The 12,225-nt window shown below is 44.0% G+C and overlaps 1 protein-coding gene across 1 annotated transcript in view; it reads right to left on the bottom strand.

The window, feature by feature from the left end:
• The window catches only part of RAB31 (RAB31, member RAS oncogene family), an 80,360-nt gene that overhangs the window by 20,288 nt on the left and 47,847 nt on the right, over positions 1 to 12,225 (bottom strand). The window contains exons 4-5 of the mRNA XM_055559718.1: positions 10,715 to 10,786; positions 9,706 to 9,812 (exon numbers count right to left, since the gene is read on the bottom strand). Coding sequence (XP_055415693.1) covers positions 9,706 to 9,812; positions 10,715 to 10,786 — 179 coding nt within the window. The remainder of the gene's footprint in view (positions 1 to 9,705; positions 9,813 to 10,714; positions 10,787 to 12,225) is intronic.

Raw genomic sequence — 12,225 nt, 5'->3', positions numbered from 1 at the left:
CAGAGGATGAGATGGCTGGATGGCATCACCAACTCAATGGACATGAGTTTGGGTAAACTCCGGGAGTTGGTGATGGATAGGGAGGCCTGGCATGCTGTGGTCCATGGGGTCACAGAGCCGGACATGACTGAGCGACTGAACTGAACTGATAGATTGCTCAGTTTTGACAAATGTACCACAGTAATCATTGTAAGATGTTAAAAGTAGGGGAAACGGGGCTTCCCTGGTGGCACAGTGGATAAGAATCCACCTGCCAATGCAGGGGACACTGGTTTGAGCCCTGGTCTGGGAAGATCCCACATGCTGTGGGGCAACTAAGCCCCTGTGCCACAACTACTGAGCCTGTGAAATGCTATAAGAGAAGCCACTGCATTGAGAAGCCCTTGCTCCGTGCCTAGAGAGTAACCCCTGCTCTCTACAACTAGAGAAAGTCTGCATGCAGCAAGGAAAATCCAGTGCAGTCATAAATAAACAATTTTTTTTTTTACATAGGGAAAACTAGATGTGGGGTATATGAGAACTGCATACTAACTTTTCAACTTTTCTATGAATATAAGACTATTCTAAAATAAAGTTTATTTAGGCTTCCCTGCAAAGATGGGCTTGATAAAGGACAGAAATGGTATGGACCTAACAGAAGCAGAAGATATTAAGAAAAGGTGGCAAGAATACACAGAAGAACTGTACAAAAAAGATCTTTACAACCCAGATAATCATGATGGTGTGATCACTCATCTAGAGCCAGACATCCTGGAATGTGAAGTCAAGTGGGCCTTAGAAAGCATAACTACGAACAAAGCTAGTGGAGGTGATGGAATTCCAGTTGAGTTATTTCAAATCCTGAAAGATGATGCTGTGAAAGTGCTGCACTCAATATGCCAGCAAATTTGGAAAACTCAGCAGTGGCCACAGGACTGGAAAAGGTCACTTTTCATTCCAATCCCAAAGAAAGGCAATGCCAAAGAATGCTCAAACTACTGCATAATTGCACTCATCTCACATGCTAGTAAAGTAATGCTCAAAATTCTCCAAGCCAGGCTTCAGCAATATGTGAACCGTGAACTTCCTGATGTTCAAGCTGGTTTTAGAAAAGGCAGAGGAACCAGAGATCAAATTGCCAACATCTGCTGGATCATGGAAAAAGCAAGAGAGTTCCAGAAAAACATCTATTTCTGCTTTATTGACTATGCCAAAGCCTTTGACTGTGTGGATCACAATAAACTGTGGAAAATTCTGAAAGAGATGGGAATCCCAGACCACCTGACCTGCCTCTTGAGAAATCTGTATGCAGGTCAGGAAGCAACAGTTAGAACTGGACATGGAACAACAGACTGGTTCCACATAGGAAAGGGAGTACGTCAAGGCTGTATATTGTCACTCTGCTTATTTAACTTCTATGCAGAGTACATCATGAGAAACGCTGGACTGGAAGAAGCACAAGCTAGACTCAAGATTGCCGGGAGAAATATCAATAACCTCAGATATGCAGATGACACCACCCTTATGGCAGAAAGTGAAGAGGAACTCAAAAGTCTCTTGATGAAAGTGAAAGTGGAGAGTGAAAAAGTTGGCTTAAACCTCAACATTCAGAAAATGAAGATCATGGCATCCGGTCCCATCACTTCATGGGAAATAGATGGGGAAATAGTGTAAACAGTGTCAGACTTTATTTTTCTGGGCTCCAAAATCACTGCAGATGGTGACTGCAGCCATGAAATTAAAAGACGCTTACTCCTTGGAAGAAAAGTTATGACCAACCTAGACAGCATATTCAAAAGCAGAGACATTACTTTGCCAACAAAGGTCTGTCTAGTCAAGGCTATGGTTTTTCCTGTGGTCATGTATGGATGTGAGAGTTGGACTGTGAAGAAGGCTGAGTGCCGAAGAATTGATGCTTTTGAACTGTGGTGTTGGAGAAGACTCTTGAGAGTCCCTTGGACTGCAAGGAGATCCAACCAGTCCATTCTGAAGGAGATCAGCCCTGGGATTTCCTTGGAGGGAATGATGCTGAAGCTGAAACTCCAGTATTTTGACCACCTCATGCGAAGAGTTGACTCATTGGAAAAGACTCAGATGCTGGGAGGGATTGGGGGCAGGAGGATAAGGGGACGACAGAGGATGAGATGGCTGGATGGCATCACTGACTCAATGGACGTGAGTCTGAGTGAACTCCGGGAGTTGGTGATGGACAGGGAGGCCTGGTGTGCTGTGATTCATGGGGTCGCAAACAGTCGGACATGACTGAGCAACTGAACTGAACTGAACTCAGCTGGTGACTCAGATGGTAAAGAATCTGCCTGCAACGGGCAGACCAGGGTTTGATCCTTGGATCAGGAAGATGCCCTGAAGACAAGTTAATTGCAACCCACTCCAGTATTTGCCTGGAGAACTCCATGGATGGGGAGCCTGACAGGATACAGTTCAGGGGGTGGCAAAGAGCCAGACACAACTGAACACACACACACTACTAAGTTTAAAATTAGCTATAAAAATAAACCCTCCCCAATACACACATGGAGATTTGGGCCCCAACTCTCTCCTAATCTCCAATAGACCAGAACACACAAATCCACAGTCACACCATACACTCTCATGAAACCTTCTCTGCGGCCTACAAGTATCAGTTACAGAGATTCTGGGCCATATCAGAGGTCCAAGACCATTTATCAAGACTCACGATAAGGCTGTGATAATTAAATCAGAGGAGTATAGGTGTGACGGTGACTAAGCAGGCTGGTGAAACAGAACTGAGAGCCCTAGAAACAGACCTATGCACCAGGGCACGTGACATAGGACTGAGATGGAGAGACTGCAGAGGGGAGAAAACGGACTTTACAAACCAGCAGTGCTGAGACACATGGCCATCTACATAGGAGAACCAAGGCAGCGTATACAAAATCGAGGCCAAGTGACTTAAGGACAGACAGGAAAACAAAACTGCAAAGCTTTTCAAAGATAATCAACACAGGGAATATCTTCTTGATCTTAGGGGTGTGGAAAGATTTCTTTAATGACTCATCCTCCCTCTACCCTCTATGCCAAAAAAGGTATAAAGGGAAAAAATTGATTAATTCTCTTAGGCAGGAATTATAGACATCTGATGATGTAAAAATATAAAGACAGTGAAAATATAAGACATAAATTTGAAGAAGATATTTCAGCATATACTATCAAAGATAGATAACAGATAGACAGATAGACAAATGTTGTTCAGCCACTCACTCGTGTCCGACTCTTTGCGACCCCATGGACTGTAGCCCCCCAGGCTCCTCTGTCCATGGGATTCTCCAGACAAGAAAACTGAAGTGGGTTGCCAGTCCCTTCTCCAGGGGATCTTCCCAACCCAGGAATGGAACCCATGTCTTCTGATTGGTGGGTGGATTCTTTACCACTGAGCCACCACATGCTATGAATAAGTAAGATTAAGGTAAACATCCCAATAGAAAAGAATGGCAAAGACTTGAGCAGGCTCTTCACACAAGGAGAAATCTCAATGGCCAATAAATAAAAATGTGCCAACTTGGCTGGTAACTGGGGAAAAGCAAACTGAAATTCTTATCAGCTCTCTCTCCTCGCCCTGGCGTCTTACAGCACTAAGGGCAGAAAGCACTGGGTGTCTCCTGCACAGCCTGTGTCCCCTTTGGAGAACCCTGGTGTCACCTCGGTAAAACTGAGCTCATGACTCAGCAATTAGGCTCTCACACACTCGAGCCTAGAGGAATGCTTACACTTGGCACTAAGAGATGTGCAAGAATATTCAAGAAGCACTGTTCATAGTAACAACAAGCCAGAAATCACGCAAATACCCACCACTGCAGGATAGGGAGACAAGCTGTGTTACACTCAGTTCAAACAGAACCGTGTGCTGGAAACAGGCAAAGTACAGTTAACTTTCGTCAGGAATCTCCCAGGGTGAGAGACAAGACATCATCTAAGACACATAGGTTATTTCATTTGTGCAAAGTTCAAAAGCAGGCAAGCCTGCGCCTATCGTTTAGAAAGGCAAATATGGGTGGCAAAGTACAAAGGAAAAAAGCATGGCTATCGCAGAAGTCAGCAGCAGAGACTTGTGCGGGGAGGGAAGGGGATGTGATTGGAGAGGGAGGCGCACTCGTAGGTTCAGAGCTGTTCATTTTGTTCTTTAAAATTCATATGATTCTTTAAGATATACATAAATGTTTTATAGACTCTTCATTACGTTGTTGCTGTTGTTCAGTCTCTAAGTCGTGTTGGACTCTGCAACCCCAGGGACTGCAGCACACCGGGCTTCCACGTCCTTCACTATCTCCCGGAGTTTGTTCAAACTCATGTCCATTGAGTTGGTGATGCCATCCAACTGTCTTTATAGAGTACTTTATAACTGAAATGGAAAGCAATCCCAGATCATTGTCTGGGGAGGACAATCATCAGTTCCTTCCTCCTGCTTGGATGAGAGATGCAGGCTCGGCCCCCACATAGCACAGAAAATCATGCATCTCAGGGCTCAGAGCACACACTGTAACAGGGCAGACTCTACACCTCCTTATCTCACATGAGGAAAATGCTGGGTGTGTTGATTTCATTCACTCATTTCAGTTCAGTTCAGTCGCTCAGTCGTGTCCGACTCCTTGCGACCCCGTGAATTGCAGCACACCAGGCCTCCCTGTCCATCACCAACTCCCGGAGTTCACCCAAACCCATGTGCATCGAGTCGGTGATGCCATCCAGCCATCTCATCCTCTGTCGTCCCCTTCTCGTCCTGCCTTCAATCTTTCCCAGCAGCAGGGTCTTTTCCAATGAGTCAGCTCTTTGCATCAGGTGGCCAAAGTATTGGAGTTTCAGCTTCAACATCAGTCCTTCCAATGAACACCCAGGACTGATCTCCTTTAGGATGGACTGGTTGGATCTCCTTGCAGTCCAAGGGACTCTCAAGAGTCTTCTCCAGCACCACAGTTCAAAAGCATCAATTCTTTGGCGCTCAGCTTTCTTTATAGTCCAACTCTTACATCCGTACATGACCACAGGAAAAACCATAGCCTTGACTAGACAGACCTTTACTTACTTGTTTGTTTATATTGCGCCTCGAGGCTTGTGGGATCTTAGTTCCTCGACCAGGGATTGAACCCCGGGGCAGTGAAAATTCAGTCTTAACTAATGGACTGCCAGGGAATTCCCTGGGTGGGTTTTAAAACTTCCAGCATATTTCCACATCTTGTACAGTAGTGGTTTTTGACATTCACTGGCTTTTGTGCTTTTTGGTATTTGGAATAAATTGGATTTTTATCACCCAACATCTAAAGTTCTATTATTTGGTCTGTATAATTTTAAAGAAACACTTAGACCATTTTTGGCCCACTGTGAAGACTGGAATGAGCTTTAAAGTCAAATGTAAGAAGTGAAAGCAATTTGTGTATTCTTAGTCAAAAATATGTATTTCCAAATATATTTCTCATCTGTTAAAGCCCTTGACTTTCTCCCCAAACTTGAAACCACTGGTACCTGGTGACTTCTGATGGGGCTGGTGTGTGTTTCAGGCAGTTGCACAGCGGGGCCGAGCCTGTACCATCCGGGCGTCAGCCCAGGCCCTCGGTCTGGCTGTTACACGGGAAACTGCAGGAACCTTAGTGGTCCCCATGCCTGCCCTGAGGCTGGCAGGTAGGCTCCCTGGCTTTAGTTATTGGTGACTCCACGAAGCTCTACGTTGAGAAGAAGCTGTGGCCACAGAGGCTTGGGAAAAGACAGAGTCATGATTGATGGACGATGGAGCCCCGGGTACAAGAGACACAAGCAGGCAGCAGGACCCCAGGGGATTGGCATCCCGGCCACGCACAGCAACCCAAAACTCCACACACTTGTAAGCTGTTTACAGACTGTCCACGTACCACCCACCATCTTCTCCCCATTCCCAAGCGCAGACCTGTCAAAGGCCCTCCCTCATGCACGCCTCTGTCCACTGTCTTCCCTTCCCAGAGTCGCCTCCTACCCGGCTCCTCCTGAACAGCGCAGTGTGTGACACGTGGTATCCACAAGCCTTCCCCATCACCTCCGTGACTGTGGGCTCTCCTGTTCCCAAATCCCTTTGTCCTCCCTGCACCCGAACTCGGAACTTTATTAACACAGTTTTTATCGCTCACTAGGCACCTTCTCGCTCTCCCACCCTGTGGCCCCCTTGGCTCCCCAAACAAAGGCAAGCAGTCTAAGGAGGCACTTTCTTCTCTTTCCTTGCACTTCCCATAGTGCGTCCAGTGGGCTGAGTCGAGTCAGGGAGTTAATCCCATTTCAATTCCAGGGCACTTTCAAACTATGCCAGGCATAGCTCGGCACAAGGATTAAGAGGCTTACACAACCAACCAAAGTCTGTTAGGTGAACCTGGTTCCCCCTACACACACACACATACACCCCAATCTATACACGCTCCTTCTCCAACTCCCAGTGAAAACCAAACTGTAGTCTCTGGCAATTACAGAAGAAGCCAAGTACTTGATTAAAGTAAAAGAAGGTCAAGCTCTAAATAAGGTATTGAGTGTAGATACTTGGCTAATGCCCCAGAAAAGTCGTACCAGCAGGCGGAATCCGGAGCAGCTGGGCTGGCTGAGCAAGAACTCAACTCTACTGCCATGGACAGGAATCAACAGCAGGTGCCCATGAGGTTCACAGGCCTATCACTTACCAGACTATTTATGTCTAGAGGGAGAAAGTTTATCCTTGGGGCAAGGACCAGTCCACCAGGCTTCCCCCTCCAGGTTTTCCTAAATGGGAGTTTTTATATAGTTCCCCTGTTGTTCTTTTGTACAGCATGTGTGGGGGCAGGGGGACGGGGGGGCACAGGGAGTGGTTAAATTCATTCTTTGGCTCAGCCTGTTTACAAAGCTTTTGTTCATTGTATACAACATATATAATATGCATGCATGTATGTGCACATATATATATATCCACACACACACCACTGCCTAAGATTTACTTATTTTTTTTAAATCTAAATCCAGTTTTTGTGAACTGAAATTTTTACTGGAGTAGCTGTGGATTCACACAGAGTTACAAGAAATAATACTGAGAGTCCTTGTACACGTTGCCCTGTTTTCCCAAATGGCACCATTTTGCAAAACTATAAGGTCACCCAGAATCCTGACACCCACACTCCATCTCATTCAGATTCCCTCTGTGTGAATTAAGTTCTACATAGTTTTGTCACCCATGTGGGTCTGCGTGCCACCCCCTCCCCCACAGAGAGGCGACAGTTCTAGCACCACAAGGATGTCCCTGCTGCCCTTCCTCCCCCGGCCCCCACACATCATCCTGACCGTAACCACTAATCCCTCTCTGTTTCAAAAATGGCTTCACTCCCCAAACATTATACAAGTGAATCATACACCATGAAACCCTTGGTACTGGCTTTACTCACTCAGCTGTATTTCCCTGCAGGTTTGTCCAGGTGGTTTGCCTCTGTTCTGTTTCTTTACATTGCTGAGTAGTATTCCACAGTGTGACACGCCTGCTGTGTCCACTGAAGGACAGCCGGACTGATTCTGCCACTAACAAGGCTTCTATGAACACTCATGTGCTGGTTTTCTGTGAACCCACATTTTCATTTCTCTGGGATAAATGCCCCAAGAGTGTGATTGCTAAACACACAATAATTTCATGCTTGGTTTTAAAAGAAATTGCCCAACTGTCTTCCAGAGTTTTATATTCATGTAAATCACGTACCAATCACATCCTCTTCCTCGGCCACAAATGCTGTGTCATGATGTGGGGCAATCCTTCTACGGCAATTTAGAAGCAGATAGAGCGTCAAGAGACCAAAAATGGAACAAACCAAATACCAGAGCTAAAGGCACCTCTGTTTTTTCACCATGTGGATACCAGTGAAAACTGAAAGTGTTAGTCACTTAGTCATGTCCAACTGTCTGCGACCCCATGGACTATAACCCACCAAGCTCCTCTCTCCATGGAATTCTACAGACAAGAATACTGGATCCGATTGCCCTGTCCTCCTCCAGGGGATCTTGCCGACCAAGGGATCGAATCCGAGTCTCCTGCATTGCAGGTGGATTCTTTACTTTCTGAGCCATGAGTATTTTGCAACAAATTCCACTCTTTCCTGAAATTAATTTCAATTGGGTTTCAATTCCCTGTAATCAAGAGTCCTAATTCCATTCACGTTTAAATCATTTTCTGCTTAAACTGTCACCCACCAGTGTTCCCACGATCTTCAAGGCTTAGTGCACTGAAAGTCACACCTTTACCACAATCCGTGGTGTCGGCTGACAGCAGAGGCTTTCTCTCAGCAGAGCCCACCTCCATCTGCCCACCCCGCCTCCTTCCAACAACAGAAGTGAAGGCCATTCGGCTGGGAATTCTAGATGATCAGGCTGTCTCAGGATTACAGTAAAGAAGGCAGAGCCCTAAACTAAGTCTAGAGAGTTAAAGATTTGTACCCTGAAAAACAAACAATTAAGTGGTGGTTACGGGTGTGATTACAAACCAACCTGATGCAATGTGATATAAAGCTTTTGAAATCCCAAAGAAACAGAGCAACCTGGCAGAGACTACCTTCAGGGTTTCCACAAGGTCTGTTTTCAATATTCATCACACTTTGGTTTCATCATGTTTGGATTAGCAAAACCTGAAGTGTGGGTCGTGGTCTTTACGGAAATCAAGTACTCACATTGCTGAGAATTAAATTAACCAGGGAAGGGAGACAATGCAAATTCAGCGTTTCCTTTTTTATTTCAGTTTTATTTAGTAAAAAATAGTTTGCTTATCAGACTAGATAAAGCCACCATCACAGGTCTCGTCCACGTAGTTTGGGTTCCTACAAACCTTCCTCCAGCAGAAGTTCAATATCCAAATAATGTTAATATTAAACTACAGCCTTGACTTAACATGAGTAAGATGAAGCTACAGGACTGAAACAATGTTGTTCATGATTTTTCAGAAAAGAAAAAACATGTGTATATACACACATACATACACACACGCTTTAGGGTCCTATTTTCCTAACTGCTCTTTGCTCACAATGACTGCCCAGAAACAGCCAAGGCAGATACTCCACTCTCTCTGGGGGAAGCCCAAGTGTTCACACATGAGGCACCAAATTCAGATCTTGGAACAAAACAGTGAGCTCATACTGACCCAGCCACATCCTTTAAATTAAAGTCTAGAAAGAAAACGAACAGGATGTTATGGAAAATATGAAGAATTCTAACACTCCTTCCCATATGAAAATGTTACTAAAATGGTAATGGTGGTAACAATGACAAAAACAACAGGAAAGGTAACAATAAACGATAATAAGGGAATTCCCTGGTGGCCCACAGCTTAGGACCCCGAGCTTCCACTGCCAGGCCCAGGTTCCATCCCTGGTTGGTGAACTAAGATCCTGCAAGCCTCTTGGTGAGGCCAAGTAAAATAAATATATAATTTAAAAAAATAAGGAAACCATTTAGCCCAAAGACATGTAGAGTCAGGAGTGTAACTATGCTCTGTACAGGAGACTTGATGGTAATATTTATAAGTGAGTGCTCTCTCATATTTGCATTTCCCAATTATTTCCCCTCAACTCTACTCTGCTTGAATAAATAACACCTTGACGACCACAAGTCGATGAAGTGGGTTAAATGATGACAGAACAGACTTAACCACATGGGTATGACAGCGTTTCAAGGACAGACATTCAAGATGGAGGACATGAGCCCCACACACATCTTTTCAATTCCTCTCACCTGATGTCCGAGAGATCGCACTTGTTCCCAGCGATGGCCATCACGATGTTTTCTGGACCGTGTTCCTTCAGCTCTTTCACCCATTTCTTCAAGGTATGAAATGAATCCTAAACCAAAAGTGTAGTCAACCTTGGGAAAGACCCCTCAATGTAATATATCAACCACATAGAAATACAAACCCAAAAATATTTTCAGAGGGCACACACACACAGATGAACACACTACCCCAATCTTGGCACAAAATTTAGTATTAGCTAAGTTTCACTCACATAGGCTGTAAAAGGTTCCTTTTCTAAAACATAAACTTGATGAAGTCAAGATAATCATGTTAGTAATTTCCTTCTACAAATAACATTAATTTTAAATTACAGCCCTGCCTTAACATGAATAAGATGAAGCTACAGGGCTGAAACAGTGTTGTTCATGATTTATCAGAAAAGAAAAAACAAATATATATATATATATATATATATATCTTTTTTTTTCCACAAAAGAGTTGGACATGACTTAGTGACTAAACAACAACAATAACCAAAGATGCAAAACTGAAAAATACTTTTCCTTTTCTTAAAAAAACTGAACATTCTGGAGAACAGTATTAGCAGGCATGACCTTAGCCCTACGAACAATCAATTTTAAAAATGAATGATGACTGTTGTTTAATTTAGCAAATAGATTTGAAAGGCTTTGCTACATATTGTTGTTGTTTAGCTGCTCAGTTGTGTCTGACTCTTTGTGACCCTATGACTGTGGCCCACCAGGCTCTTCTGTCCATGGGATTCTCCAGGTAAGAATACCTGTGTGGGTTCCCAACTCTTTCTCCACTTGCTTGTATAGACAAGATAAACTCAGCATTTAGTGTTCATTCCCAGCAACCACTGTTGCACCGTACTATGCAACCTCATCCCAGGCTCCAGGCAGGACTCAGGCAGTGAAGTCCCTGCTTCAGTCTTTCTAGAACAGAGAGAGGCCATAAACGGCACCAAAGTTCTAAAGGGGGCGTTCCTACCTGCTTGGTAATGTCGTACACTATGACAGCCGCCGCAGATCCGCGATAGTACATGGGGGCCAGTGAGTGAAACTGATGAGGAACAAGGGACAGTTTTAGGCCAAGGTAAGCATATTTATACAATCCCACATTACCATAAAATTATCATTCTACATCAGCCCCATAGGATCCCTGGATTCCCAACCCAGGACTTCTCCAGGACTCAGATAATACATTTTCCTCCACCACAGCTCATACCCTTGTGATTTACAGACCATGAAACTCACTCTTGGGCCTGGCCAAAAGTAAATGTTATTATCAGTGTGGCTATCCTAGGAATTTTCTTTTCTTTACTGCTCCTTGTTTATCTTATATGATGGACCAGGACAATCTCATTAGGATGATACAACAATAAGATGTCTACTAAGGACACAGATCACACAATCTGGGGCCAGCCTCTAGGGAGGAACACCTCAGCTGGGGCACCTTGGCCTCTGCCTTCGGGGCTGGGCAATTCCTGCAAATTCTCAACAAACGGTGAGAGAGATGAGCTTCCCTCCAAATGTGAACAGAGCAATCATCACTGGTCAGAACCACTGACCCCCAAGAACCACTTATCCCTAGGTAGGATGGATACTTATTGTGGGGACACACACAGATTTTATGTCTATTTTGAAGAATATACTTTTAAACATATTTGAATATATCTGAAGAATACATCACAGAGGGGTTTTGAAAGACAATGAGGAAAAGATAACAGCTCAATAGAAAAATGAACAAAGGATATAGATAGATAGATGAATCACAGAGGAAGAGTTATAAATTGCCAATAAATATTTTTAAACATGTCCAATGATAATAAAAGAAATGAAAACAAAAGCAATGATGGACTATTTATTAATTTATTAAGTATTAAAAAGTAATAACTGGAGTTGGTGTGGCTTTGGGGAGGGAGGCACTCACTCATCCACAGGAATGTATTTAAAGATGTGACTACCGAGGGAACTCCCTGGTGGTCCAGTGGCTAAGACTTCACAGTCCCAATTCAGGGGGCCCGGATTCGAGCCCTGGTCAGGGAACTACATCCCGCATGCCGCAACCAGGGGCCCAGCACACCACAACGAAAATCCTGTAACCTACTACTAAGACCCAGCGCAGCCAAGTAAATGAATAAATAAATATTTAAAGGAGAAAAAATAAAAAGAACTGCTTACGGAAAGTCAGACAGAGAAAGACAAGTATCTTATGATATCACTTATATGTGGAATCTGAAAAAACACAAATGAACTTCTTTACAAAACATAAACTGACTCACTGACATAGAAAACAAACTTATGGTTACCAAAGAGGAAAGCTAGGAGGAATAAATCAGGAGTTTTGGATTAACATATATACACCATGCATGCAGGCTAAGTTGCTTCAGTCATGTCTGACTCTTTGTGACCCTATGGACTGTAGCTTATATGATTAAGCTTATGTGTAGCTTATGATGAATCTATGTGATTCTCCAGGCAAGAATACTGGAGTGGGTC

Source organism: Bubalus kerabau, chromosome 21 (assembly GCF_029407905.1).
Source record: "Bubalus kerabau isolate K-KA32 ecotype Philippines breed swamp buffalo chromosome 21, PCC_UOA_SB_1v2, whole genome shotgun sequence".
Lineage (NCBI taxonomy): Eukaryota > Metazoa > Chordata > Mammalia > Artiodactyla > Bovidae > Bubalus > Bubalus kerabau.
Note: the sequence above shows the minus strand (reverse complement) of the source record. Positions and strands in the feature narration are given on the sequence as shown.